Source organism: Mixophyes fleayi, chromosome 2 (assembly GCF_038048845.1).
Source record: "Mixophyes fleayi isolate aMixFle1 chromosome 2, aMixFle1.hap1, whole genome shotgun sequence".
NCBI classification, from domain to species: Eukaryota; Metazoa; Chordata; class Amphibia; order Anura; family Limnodynastidae; genus Mixophyes; species Mixophyes fleayi.
In genome coordinates this window covers 8,139,764-8,154,265 of record NC_134403.1, presented here as the reverse complement: position 1 = coordinate 8,154,265, position 14,502 = coordinate 8,139,764, and the positions used below count along the sequence as shown (strand labels likewise).

Here is a 14,502-nt window from a genome sequence, read left to right as displayed (position 1 = left end):
ACGATGGAGGGGCACAGTGTGACGATGGAGGGGGCACAGTGTGACGATGGAGGGGCACGGTGTTGATGTGAAGGGGCACAGTGTGACGATGGAGGGCCACAGTGTGACGATGAAGGGGCACAGTGTGACGATGGAGGGGCACAGTGTGACGATGGAGGGGCACAGAGTTGATGTGAAGGGGCACAGTGTGACGATGGAGGGGCACAGAGTTGATGTGAAGGAGCACAGTGTGACGATGGAGGGGCACAGTGTGACGATGAAGGGACAAAAGTAACGAGGGGCACATTGTTGGATTTATGTGTCTTATTTTTGCAAACAACTTAATAAGTATTTCTGTCCTGACCTAAATACTTATAACGTTATTTTGAACCCAGTACTTAAAATACGGGACTGCTTGGTAATTATTCTGATTTAGGGGTGCCTAAACTATGGAGACCCTAAGGGTGCCTTGAACTGAGACGTTTGGGAACCACTGTCTTAAGGTCTGTAATTATGTTAAACCTCGTCAGAGTAAGATATCCCCTTTGGTAACGGATGCGGAGTCAAGAAATTCACTGTTCTGCTGGTACGTGCGGCGTCTCCGGATGTAGCTGTGCTTTGTCCTGCTTTGTGAAGTATTAGGTAACTTCTGAGAAGTCCCCTTTTCTCGATCAGCTGCTTCCCACTGAGCGTTACAGGGTAAATGAGATAGGAGGTGACAGCCTTCCCATAAAATGCTAAAAATAAGCTTAATATTTTAGAATTGTCAACTCTCCTACGCAGCCATTTACTAGAAGCACCCATATGACCGCCCCACAGCTGCCCTCAGTTTATTTTAGCTTAACATTCATCGTATGGAGTGTATGACCAGTATAATTAAAAAAATCTGCTAGATCCTTTGACAAAATATGGGGTCCATGGTCATAATTCTTTAACTGCCGGGTGTGATGCAGGGGATCAGTGTGATGTACATGTTATTTGAGGTTCTGGGTAGAATCTTCTTTAGGGGGAGTGGATCTCTCCTTTAAATAATTTATGCAAGATCCAAGACAGTAGTATTGTAATTTCACTTGGAGGCATGATTTACTTACAAGTAGTAATAAAACAGCAGACTCTTCTACAAGAGTTAGTTACAGCACAAAACAAATATTTGCAAAAACATAAAATTGAAATTACTTATCTTCCACTAAAAATGCTGCTGGTGTATGCAGCAATGCAGGGTTTTCTGCAAGAGGGAGGCCTAGCTCTTTTCATCTGCTAGGTGTGCCCCCAATGATGCAAGCCACTCCCCCAATAGTATGGCCACACCTCCTTTGATGGCACAGCGACAGAGTTTCCTTCTAGTCGACTATAGGGATATATAGTACGCTAAAAAAATTAGTGCTATGGAGTTTTTCAGGGAAGGGGGCCCCAAACCAGTATCTTGCCTAGGGCCCCATAAGGTCTAAATCAGGCTCTGGTTAGTACAATCAATGTCGATAACACATTGGTCAGAAGATTTTGGAGTGTGCACTCAGCCTTATTTACTTTCCCCAAAATAAACACCCATTGGATTGTTCTTAACCACAGTTTGTGGTCAGAAACAAGAGGCTTCTCGAGTCCACCCCTGGTGTATCCAGTCACAGTCCTCATCTCACCATACTGTGTACAAGACTCAGGTGGAGGCACTGTAGAGAGACAGATCCCATTCAGAGAGCTACATAATATACTGGGGGTAATGTACCTAATGAAAAAGCCCAGAGTGGTACATCAGAGGAGGGAAGATGTATGTACATGGCTGGAAGATTAGCGATAGTGATAACTGGAAGCTATTGCGGTACCGTTAGTAGTCGGGTGCACCAGGAATCAGTATTGGACCTTCTAATTTTGGAGACCCCTTATTACTGTCCTTGCATCTGGCCTAGATATTTGCTGGGATCTGCGAGTACTACAGGGACGTGATATAGACTCGTGCCCATATCTTTTATAGCAGAAGTAAGATGCCCTGTGCCCCCTCCTCTGGGGCACATCTCTTAAATGAATGTACCCTCATTTCTCTTCTACTATATTGTGCCAAGATGGAAAAGCAACATCCTCCAAGGTATGATTAATGTGGCACTTCCATTGTATGGGCAGATGCATGCTTAATGGTGTCAATCACTAGATCCCCAACACACTTTCATCCCAGCAAGCAAAACTATCAAATCGACCAGTTTGTTGCTGCAAACACCCTCTCTCCTCCCAAAACTGCACTATTCATTCAGTATAGGACACTGCAGCAATCGCTCCATCACTCACATCTGTGCCCCCAGACGACACGACTCATCACCGGAGGGTAACTACCAGAGCACGGCCCTGTAGCATCAATGTTGTCCTGCCATCGGAAATAGTTTTATTAAATGGCCCACTCTGGGTGTGGTTCTTTAGACATTTTTGATCTCCCATTTTGTGCGTGTTCTTAAAGCCTCCTGAGCTACCAACACGGGGAAATTAATTTCCCCCGAATTTGCGTGGCTTTAAAACTATTACTGTTATTACAGTAGTTTTAAACACAGTTTTCTGCTGGTGTTGAAACCACCATAACAATGGTAATAAGGTGCAGGTTGCGTTATTTTTATCCATAACACAGCCAATTGCATCCCCCCCTATGAGGAGTTCCCCTCCACTCTGGAACCATGAACAACACCAGACACTTCCTACAGATTAAAGAAGAAATTATTCAAAAGCTTCTCTTCTGCTTGTTGGCGGAATTCCCAAATACATCAGATATAAGGGTGTTCGAGAACATTTTTACACAACTAAAGGAAACCGTCGGCTTCATGTAAAAGGTAAATAAAGTCAGAGTGGTCGGTTATTAACCTGTAGAGGAGCCAATCTGACATCATGCCTCAGTCACTTGATTACATCTAAAAATTAGTGTCCCTGCCATATGCAGAGATGGAGGCTTGAAACACCAGTTTATCATACTGGGAAAAGCGAGAGGGTTGTAAGAAGTCAGACACCACACGTGTACAGGAAGGGTTAATCAGTACAGGGTGACTCACCGTTACCCTCTGCCATCCTTCAGCTTCCCGCTCTCTACCCCAGAAGGGGAGGGGTGAGTAGATGAAAGGGAAGGCAGACTAACCAAGCGGGGAGGGGGCCACAAGGTATAGTCAGCATTGCCCCAGGATGGAAGAGGAAGCACAGATATCTAGTACTACCCCCAGCAAGGGAGACTAAGTGGGGCGACAGGTCTGCTGCAGTCCTCTTATTGCAGATATGATCATACTGCAGGAAGGAAACAAGTTATCTGCTCATCGATCCTCCACTTCCTCCCAATATTCAACCCAAAGTACATAAACCAAACAAAATGTGTAACGAAACTGCCGGAGACCAAGACACATGGGTCATATTAAGGAGCCTCCATTCCAGGACTCTTCATAACCCCAATACTGTCCCCAGAGACCCCAATAGCAGCCTATGTCACCGACGTTTAAAGACCAATCCAATTAGATGCAGAATAACTGCGGGGTCGTAGTGCTGGATTATCTAGAGAGCAGATTGTAACATCCAGAGGCTGGGCTAGGGCAGCGGGTTATTGATCCCAAGAGACAGTATCAGCTATTACAATCTATTTCTATATTGGGGTTGTAGTGTTAGCAAATTAAATCAAGTGCACCAAACTCCAGGAATAAAAAGATTTTACTTGGGCAACTCTAAAATAAATATTTCAGATAAAACCTGAGGCAGCTCCTGGAATTGTCCGGACCCGTCCGCAGACTCCTGTGACCGTAGCCCCAGAGACCCCCATTCGTTACAGAGTTTGAATAAAAACCGGAAAGAAAGTTTTTTTTTTTTGGTTTTTTTATTATTTTAAGATTGCAGTGTTTATAGTCAATGTAACATTGAAGGGATGAGGTGCTATATACAGGAACAGCTGACACTCAGCAACAAGGGTAAGTAAACGTCCGTCGCGGATCTTCCCAAGCATCCGTCGTAGGTACAGTATCCGAACTTTCATTTCATTTAACAGTGATGTACTCATAAATCCAGGTTCCAACAAAAATCATTGTTTTTATTTACAAACTACTCATTTTACACAAAAAACAAAACAAAAACCAAAAACAAACAAACTATACAATTATCCAGTGCAAACACTAAAGACAACTCGCTTCCAAAATAAATAGGCCACCACTAGCGGTGTGGCGACAGGAGTCCTTCCAACATGGCTCTGCCGCCATTCAGACGATGTATTTAAAGCTGTAGGTCTTGTCGCAGGACAGGCGCTGGCCCTTACAGCGGCCGCACAGCTCCTGGCAGTGAGGTCGCTTGAGGTCGATATGTTTCCGCTCGGGGCAGGAGCAGCAGGCCTTCATGCAGATCTGGGGAGACAGACAGGGATTATACAGAGGCCGACGGGTGTAGTGCCAGTCAGGGATAGAGGGCAGATAGAAGCCATGTTGTCCTCTGGTCAGGGCCAGATCTACCATTAGGGGCAGAGGATTTCCTGCACATTGTGTTGGTCAAATGTTTAGAGAAGCTGGAATGTAGGTTTAGAAGAATCATTTACCTATTATATAACTTTAGTGATGAAATTGATTGGGGAGGTGAGGTGAGGCAGAGGCAAACGCAGGATTTGTAGAGGGGGGTTTCCACACCACCAGTGGGCGTGACCAGCCTGCATGGGGGCGTGGCTATAATTTTAGAGTGCTTGGCTGCTCTCCAACTTTTCCTATCCCCATAATATATATGGGCAATGCTGCGTGGACTACTGTTAGGTGCAGACAGCTCTCCCTTTTTAAGCAGAGCCGTGTGAAGCTGGAGCAGGGTCCAGCCACCTCAATTATACAGTGCCCCAGGCTTGGAGGGGGGTTTCCAGGCACTAGGAACCCCCTCCGCCCCTCAGTTTGCCTATGTGAGGGGAGGCAAGGTTTACCAGAGGAACATCATTTAATTGACAGGGTGTGAGTTGTGCAGGAGTGTATCCACACATTCCATGTAAATTTCTGGCTAGTGATTTTGGTAGAATAAATGTGGACCATGGATCCTTTCCTTAGAGAAGTGGACATGAGAAGGGAAAATATGACCCATAAGTGTTCCTGTCTTTCTAAAGTCTGCAGAGAACGTGATACAAGCACCCAGCATGTTTATTACTATAAGGGGAAATTGTCATGTACAGAGAAAAACCGCACTAGGTGATCATTACATACATCCCCTGTTATATGGACATATTAATCAGTTCACATTAAGCATAATGATGTTATTCACCACCTGAAGGTGGTACCTAAACACAGATTGGAAAAAACAAAAGGGAAAGTATATAATAGGGCACTCTGGGATGTAATAAGATTAATATATTTATAATTTTATTGGTATATGTTAAATATAATCCCATCTGGTTGAAGAAAGTAGTGAAATAATGGTTAAAAGAAACAGAATGTGTACAAAATGGGATTTAAAATTGCAGTAATACTCTGCAAATGTTCCACTGTCTCATTAATGTACTATGCGCCAATAGAAATAATCACCATCTCAAAGCAGTATACTGGCAGTAGGACTATTATAGGGAAGTGTGTTGCTGGATGCCCAAAGTAAATCTAAACTTTGGCTCTATACTAAAAACATGGAGGTCAGATGAGACCGATGGGAACACCCCACGCGTTTCTCTAAGGTTCTTTCTCAAGGCCTTGAGGGCTTATACTGCCAGTACACAGCTTTGAGATGGAGATTATTTCTATTTGATCATAGTGCCAGTGTCTAGATTTGTTTTAGGCAGCCAACAATTCACTTCCCCATCATAAGATTTTCTGCTGTACGAGTTTACCTTCAGTGTCTAATTAACAATCAGCTGGGAAATAACAATTCACATAATTTTTGTGCTACTTATAATTATTGATCATTTTCAAAAGCTAAACTGGATATAGATTGACTAACACTAAGCTCCAAGAACATTTCTATTTTTCACCTTTTATTTGTGATTGATCTCCAAGAAGATAAATTGTCATTCATCATTAGATGATAGATTCCAAGGGCTGCACGTTAAGTATTATATCCATCTTAGTACTTTATGGACACTTTGGGTTATTATAAATTTATTACAGTTATCAGTAGGGGATCACCACAGTACCCTATATGAGAAATCATTTTTGAGAATCATAATGAACCTACTAAACATGTGTGGTCAATGAAAGACAAATGAAAGTTGTTTATTGTATATTAATGAGACAGTGGAACATTTGCAGAGTATTACTGCAATTTTAAATCACTTTTTGTACACATTACACACATTTTATTATTTGTTTGGTTTTTTTTTAACCATTTTGCTACTTTCTTATTCAACCAGGTGGGATTATTTTTAACGTATACCAATAAAATCATAAATATTTTAATCTTATTACATCCCGGAGTGCCCCATTATATACCTCTTCTCTTTTGGAAACCTCTAGTACAGCATATTTCCTACCCCAATGTGGAAATAAAAATAGAACAGCCGACATCTCCAGAATCCTTGGCATGCAATAAATAACTGATTCAGTGAGAATCTAATACCAGAGCACCAGATTCTATAAAGGAGTTACCAACATGGCTTCCAGTGTTGGTCCCAGAATCCCCTTCTCCTCCCAGCACTATCCTGTCATTGGTCTGTAATAATCATATAATAGCTGGGGAAGGGTCTTTCTGCAGACAGGTTCAGACATTGGGGGTGAAAAATCAGCTATATTGTCCAAAAATAAGTGTGTATGCAAGAGGGAGACACTACCCCTGAGGTTCCTCAGCCAGTCTCTCTGGACTCAGTTTACCCACAAGTATTTCCTTCAGTCTATATTCATAAATGACACCAAATCAGTTCAGTGTTTCGTGGTGTGCAGTTGTGAAAAATTAATTGGGATGATAATTAGCACACTCAGGTCGGCAGAGATGAGAGCAGGTCTATGAATACCATGCAAGTGATCCCTACAGTAGACCTTACCTTGCACTCGATTGGCTCCACATAGTAGGGATTATAGCCCTTCTGACATTTGTGGCAGAACTGTTTGAAGTAAACCTGGGAAATAAACCAGAGAAAAGTCAGGAGCACAGGAAGACCCCAAACATACAGAGCGGGGGGTCAGGGATAGTACAGCGAAGGTAAGGCCATGCCCAGGGCAGGTAAGACTACATGTAACAGAACTGGAGTTTTACACCTTAAACCAGGGAGATAAGCAGGCGTCACAGGGAGGAGGGCCATCCAGTGTTATACTGGACAGTTGTGGCTTCAGCCCCTCAGTCTGGTATTATTTACTAATCGTTCAACGGTCAGCAGAGGAGAGAGCCCAGATAAGTTTCATTAGTTCTAGAGATCTAGTTGCACAGAGAATGAGCGGATTTCCATGTGTGCAGATTGTTATATCAGCATGTTCTATGGAGTTCTATGACGTTGCTTCCACTATGAGGGTAACAGGCAGTTTACTGTTCCGGCGAAGCTGGGTACTTACCTTGTTGGTTCCAGAAACACACCACACATAGGCACTCTCCCACCGCACCTGGCAGCCCCGGCAATGGAAAAATCCATATTTCTGCTCCAGAAACTGTAGAGAAAGATGGGAGTCAGTATATTGCTGCATGGTGATCCTATGGTACCTGTGTTCTAGTGCACAGTACCACTACCCGTGGGCATCAAGTACATCCTCCCTTACACATCTAATGTATATATTTTCCAGTGTTTACATTTGGAATCACCCTCTAGTCCCATGCTTGCCTGTCGCACAGCATCATGTCTCATTCTAGGCACTGATGAAATTCCCAGTATCTGTCCCTATTCTGCCTATTAGTAAATGCACAGTACCACTTCTGTCCTCTAGGTGGAGTTTTTCAATAGCTGTCATGTCTAGGAGTAAATAAAGTTCAGTATCAAAACCAAGCTAGAGTTGTATAAAGCAATCTATATAATCTAATTAGCTACTGATGAGTAAAATGAAAGGTGCTTAATTGAAGCAGTGACTTAATTTGGAGGCTTGTGCTCTCATTGGCTGCCATGAGAAGTACACATTAGTCTCGGGAACACCTAGTACTAGAATTGCAGGAAATTTAGAGACTACAAAAATTGATAAATCCCAGTCAGGTTCAGCAAAAGTGTCATAGGAGACTATGAAGCCCTATCCATGCGCAAACATTTTTTACGCAGGGTTTATTTATTTTGAAGTAAATAATTTAAGAGTCTAACACATCGGATATCGGAGATTAGACAAATTACCACGTTAAACCACAGCCCCATAATATTCAGTGTGAACTGCGGTCCGGGCAATTTTATCAGGTTCCAAAGAACTTAGCTTCTGGAAATTGTCCAACGCCATCTGACGTTGCCGTTAGCCGTTGTATCCTATGGGGTGAGCATTGTGTTAGAGGGAATTGAAGATCCCTCACCGCAGATAACCTACTCTCCAGTCCGGTCACCATCACAAAGATACTTACCAGTGTTTTACGGTAAGTAGAGTATTGGATGAGCTGTCCCAGAATGATTTTTTTAGTAAATCGTTACAACACATCTGTCATGGTTAGAAACATAATTTGACAGCAGATAACAGCTTGGCCCATCTAGTCTGCCCATATTTGTAACCTATGGTAACCTCAAATCCTATTTGATTCTTTATTTTTTTGTAAGGATATCCCTAAGTCTCAAGCATATTTAAATTACTCTACTGTATTAGCCTCTACCACCTCTGATGCAGGCTATTCCACTTATCCACTACCCTTTCTGTGAAGTAGTTTTTTCTCACATTTCCTCTGAACCTACTTCCCCCAGTGTCGGTACATGTCCTCGTGTTCTAATACTTCTCTTCCCCCCAGTGTCAGTGTATGTCCTCGTGTTCTAATACTTCTCGTCCTTCGTAGAATGTTTTACCTTGTTATAACCCTTTGAAAGTTTCTATCATGTCCCCCCTTTAACTTCTCTGCTCCAAACTATACATAAGATCTTTTAGTCTTTCCGGGTAAGTTTTGTGCTGTAGACCATGCACCTTTTTAGTTGTCCTAATAATACTTCTTACTGCTGCCGATTCCTCTCCCTATGTAACGAAGCATCTGACTTGCCTTCCTCATTGCTTTGTTACATTACTTACCTGGCTTTATCACCTGAAATAGTGACTCCTAGATCCCTTTACTCCTCAGTAGTTTCCATTATGCTGTCATCAATACTATACTTAGCCTTTGTGATTTTGAGACCCAAGTCCATGATTTTTCATTATTTGGCATTAAACTGTAGTTGCCACTCTCTTCACCATTCCTCTAGACTACCTTGATCAGCGATCATTTGTTTTACCCCTCCTGGTGTGTATTCTGTTGCATATCTTTGTATCATCTATAAAGTCATACTTTCCATTCAATACCATTTGCAATGTCACCAATAAAGATATTAAAAAGCACTGGTCCAAGCACAGACTCCTGGGGTACTCCACTGGTAACCTTTCCCTCCTGTGAATAAACTCCATTTATTAGAACTGTTACCTATCCTGCAACTAAGATCTTATCCACTCAACAAGCTTTCAAGTTTACTTAACAGTCTGCGATGTGGGACAGTGTCGAAAGCCTCACTGATATCCAGATATGCTATATAGCCGCCCCTTCATTTATTACTTTAGTCACCCAGTCAATAAGATTTGACATGATCCCCCAGTAAATCCATGCTGTTTGGGATCCCGCAAGTTACTGGATCTGGGATATCCTACAAGTCTTTCTTTTAAGAATGTTTCCATCAACTCCCTACTACTGATGGTTGCGACGACATAATTAACGGTGCAAAATCCTGTTAATAAATTAGCATCAAAGTGAGGTGATCCCTATATGGTTAAAGCTGCTGCATAAATATATTCTGTATAGTAACAAGTTTCAGCCACAATCCTACAACATTTCTCACTAGCACAATACAGATATATACAGATTATCTATGTGCTCAGTGTCTGCGTTGTGTATAGATGTCTATTCCTGATAACGAGTTTATTCCTCATAAGTCTCCTTACAGACGTCACCATCACATGACACAAACACTCACTGTAGCGGTTATACGCGTATAATACAACGTAGCACAAGTGTTCAGATCAGATACAGACCACAAGTCTTCTTGGACTACACAATCCATGTACATTTGTACCAGCACACGCCATAGCCATGTACAAGCCCACAATTACTCCTGACAGAAGACTTTGGTGTATGTATTCACCCCGTCTGCTCACAGCCCTGGAGCCATCTGGAAGAGTTAGAGGTATAAAGGAAAGTTTCCCTGCTGAGCGCTAGGGGAGGGGCTTAGTGCCGCCACGCAGTTTATATACACTCCCAGCAGCCAGGTATGTAAGATCGCCCACTTGGGAGAGGCTTAATAAAATCTGTCAGATTGTTCTATAAATGTAGGGATAGAACTGGATTCATACTCTACTATAACATTAAACTTATCACAGCAATAAGTATTTTCTCTTTCTGGCAGCTTATAGGGGAGATTTAATACTATTTTATAGCAGTGGTAACAGTGATAATCAGCAGTCACGGCTAGAGGTACAAATTTATAAGAGTTACTTTTCATGGAGGCCCCACACAGAATTACTGACTGCAGCTCCGCAGCTATTACAAGACATAAATTGTTTATATACACAGATATAACTAGCTATAATATATACATTGTATCCACTGTAGCATCAGTGGAGCAGGACAGTAACTATCCATTTGTCTGCACTGAAATAAAGAAAATTATGTTATTTTTAACTACATCCCATATTCACCAACATAGAACAGACCATTGTACTGAAACACTGTTACAGAGATACAGGTTTCAATGTTGCCTTTGTATCATTAATGCTTTGTATAAATAGAGTTACAAGATTAAACCTGCTGCATTATATATTGCTCCCAACATATAAGGGAGTTCAGTTGTGAGAGACACATCAAGATATATAGCAGGATGCTGTGAGTAACCTATAGACTATACTCTGCAGATATTCTAACATGGAAGGAAAGGAGACTGCACATCTGATCTGCTACTATATATCAGATCGCAATAAAAGTAGTTGTTTGTCATGCACAGACTATAGGGACAGGAGCACATTGGGAACATAGGAAAACTGACATCCAACACCCTCAACTGTAACCAAACTGACCTATAATATTAATTTACCCGCACCCATTGCTACTGTGCCCCTGTCACATAACATTGACTACACCTGCAATAGCACCAGGACTGTCAATCACAAAGATGGGGTTAGAATGCAGTTAGGATTCTGTCATGCTGCCTGGCTGACATTAGGGGGCACTAACTGATCATGCACCAATTACATTGTAAGCACTGCTCCATCTAGAATGTAAGGGAGGGAGTCAGGCGATTGTATGGGGAGTACCACCGTTACCTGTCCCATGCAGGCAGAGTATCTCTGTTTTATATCATGATACAGAGCATCTCACCTGGAATGTGGGTCTCCGGGGCCCAACCTCAATGCCACCTCCTTCCTCCACATCATCCTGCTGCGTCCCAACATCTCTGCCCTCCCCCCTCTGGAAAGGCGGCAGCGTGAACAGTCTCCTGTCCGACAGTCTGGAATACACAGCGATCGTCCGAGGAAATCTCACCGGAACTACAATGCCAAGTCCTGCATGTTGCCCGGGCACAGGGGCGCACAGGAAGGGCCCTCCCTTGCGGTTTCTTAGGGTGCGGGGTCCTAACGAGCACTGGATAGACACATCCACTCTGGGGTTCACCTGCACCCCCACTTCCTTGGTGTATAAACAACTCAACCCCAATTCTGGGCCTAGCTGGCTGAGCAAAGCCTTCAGCTGTGCCCACCTATAGTTATCCAGACAGTCAAAAGGAAGGATAGGCTTCATGGGGCCAGGGACTCCCTTGTATGGAGCCTTCCAGTAGGGCTGCTTGGGCTTGTAGAAGGGGGGATGCTGCCGGTAAGTGGGTCCATAATTGGGGAACACAGGATACTGGTGATACATGACTCCAGCCATACTGACTTACTGCTTCCCAGACTAAACATGGAGGATCAGTGTGTCAGCAGCTTAAATCAGCCCCTGCCTGGGGCTAATCAGTGAGATGAGCAACACTGGTGAGAGTGAGCCCACGTTAACCCATGCAGCAGCTCACACGTGCTCTATATATACCTAGAGATAGATAGATAGTTTATAGCAGTGTTGGCTAACCTGTGACACTCCAGGTGTTGTGAAACTACAAGCCCCAGCATGCTTTGCCAATATATAGCAGCTTATTGCTGGAAGGGTATGCTGGGACTTGTAGTTTCACAACACCTGGAGTGTCACAGGTTAGCCAACACTGGTTTATAGTAATGTCCCTCATTCACACATGATGCTTTTAAAACCAAAGAGGAAGCAATTGTCACTTGCACCCCTCACTTCCGGGCCCCTGTGTTGATAATGAAAGGGCCCGTGAAACCCGTAGATCCCTCCTCTCATTCCCTTTTCCCCAAAGTAATTAAAACGGTTACAAGAACTTTTTCCACTTATCTTTTTCATTTATCAGGTGTCTAAATAAACAAAAAATAGTATTTATGGGTTAAACATTTGTAATGGAGAAAAAATGGGGACTGTCCTGTTACTTTTGGGACACTTGTCATAGGGGGGTAATCAATTATGTTTCCGGTCCGCGGTAACGTGTAACTGTGAAAAGTGCAGTATTGACAGTAATATGGTACCACAATAATGCGGATTTTCCTTCACAACCCTATGGGGTGCGCACGAAAATCCACGTTATTGAGGTACCTCGGATTACCTTCGTGGCCCGTTCCTGCGCTTTACCACGGACCAGAAACCTAACTAAATACCCACCTTAGTATACATAAACACGTAGAGGAAAAATGGGGACACATAGGTGCCCTCCATACATAGGCATGTGGAAAAAAATGGGGACTATCCTGGGATAACTAGTACACATTGGAGCCCTACTGTACGTAGGCATTGAGAGGGAAAATGGGGACTGTCCTAGGAGGTCTGGTACACAATGGGCTCTGTGCGTGCATAAAAAATGACTACATATTTCATTAGTAGTGTAAAGGCAAATATATATAATAATACTAAATTTATATGTGTACACTGACAACAGCGAGGGGCTGCTATATACGTATTAACTAGAGATGCTCAGGCTCGGTTCCCCGAGAACCGAACACACCCAAACCTAGCAGATCCGCGCACCCTCGAAATTGAAAACGAGGCAAAACATCATTGTTGCGTCCTCGGATCTCGGAAGTTTTGGATTCTATAGGTACCACCCACCTCGGTGATCCAGCGCCATTTCACAGAGGGACACAGAAGGGGTAGCACAGTTCTTGGCAGTCTCTAGTGCAGTTGGGCAGCGTCATAGGTAGAAAAGGAAGAGGAGGGGTAGCAGTGTTCTTCAAAGTCTCCAGTGACATTCAGGAGAGCTCCATTGCTAATTGTCTTTGCTGAAATAGAAATAATAGGTCTGGCTGGCATGGTCTTCTAAATCTGCAGTCACATTGTACTATGTTATATAGATAACATACAAAGAGGAGAGATTCATTGCTCCATTGCTAATTGTCATTGCTGAAATAGAAATAATAGGGCTGGCAGTGTTGCTCTTAATCTGCAGTCACATTGTACTGTGTTATCAAAATGGATTCACAGCAGTACACAGAAGAGCAGGAGCACCAAGCAGCTGCTGGCACCAGTCCTGATGATAGTAATCCCTGTACGTCATCTGCTATATACTATGTTAAAGTGCATAGTGTTTTTAAGTCAGGGAAACAAAAATGTAAAAAAACAACTTTTACCTTGGTCAAGAAAAAAAGACCTGTATTCCAGGCAAAGTTATCTGAAGAAAAAAATAATATTGCCAACATGCCATTCTACACATGCAGTCGCAAGGAAAGAATGAGGCCTTCACTTTTCTCTATGGGTGCTAGTTCTGCAACTGTCACTGAGGCATCTTCTTGTAAGGTCATAACCAAGCAAGACCTTGTCATTCGGACTCCAAAAGTGGTGTCCAAATACTTTTACGTGTAAAAACTGAGCTGGAAGAAAACAGTAAGGCATTAGAGGAAAATGTATATACAGATTCAGAAAAGACATAAATCCCTGAGGAGAGTCCATCCACCAGTGCTATGTGTAATCGTGACCATTGTGATAGTATACCCCATAAAGAGGGCCCCTTTCAGCATTACTGCTGATGTGTGCCTGAACAGCCCGAGTGTAGCCGGTGATACACCAATTGAGGATGCCACTTTGGAATTGCAACAGGATGAGGGGGAGATTTGTGTAGATGACGAGGGCGCTAATGAGGATGATGATGAGGATGACGTTGTTTGTGTAAGTCCTGCACCGGTGGAAGCAGTTCTTGCATGTAATACGAATAAGGCCATTGTCATGCCTGGGCATAAGACCAAAAAATCCACTTCTTATGGGTGGAATTATTTTTACTCAAATCCTGACAACGGTTGTCTCGCCATTTGTAGCGTTTGTAAAGCCACAGTAATCTAAGCACGGATGTCTAAATAGACGTGTATATGTATTAACTTCCACTTTGCTGCTGTTTCATCAGTATTGCACAAGTGTTTGTAACCTGCA

General features: G+C 43.0%; 1 protein-coding gene across 1 annotated transcript; it reads right to left on the bottom strand.

Annotated features, from left to right (window-relative positions):
* Positions 1-3,795: 3,795 nt before the first annotated feature.
* On the bottom strand, positions 3,796-12,073 carry LOC142140017 (protein ZAR1-like 1.S). Its single transcript, XM_075197876.1, has 4 exons — positions 11,365-12,073; positions 7,416-7,508; positions 6,911-6,985; positions 3,796-4,322 (listed from the first exon to the last, which is right to left on the bottom strand). The coding sequence occupies exons 1-4, from the start codon at positions 11,911-11,913 to the stop codon at positions 4,182-4,184; spliced, it is 858 nt and encodes a 285-aa protein (XP_075053977.1). The 5' UTR covers positions 11,914-12,073; the 3' UTR covers positions 3,796-4,181.
* Positions 12,074-14,502: the final 2,429 nt, after the last annotated feature.

Bases quoted from the DNA above. Each gene is read 5' to 3' on its own strand.
- LOC142140017 (XM_075197876.1), bottom strand. From the start codon at position 11,913: ATGGCTGGAGTCATGTATCACCAGTATCCTGTGTTCCCCAATTATGGA. The intron at 6,986-7,415 runs GTAAGTACCCAG...TTTATTTCCCAG, and splicing joins GTGTTTCTGGAACCAACAAG to GTTTACTTCAAACAGTTCTG. The intron at 4,323-6,910 runs GTAAGGTCTACT...CTGTCTCCCCAG, and splicing joins TGGAGCCAATCGAGTGCAAG to ATCTGCATGAAGGCCTGCTG.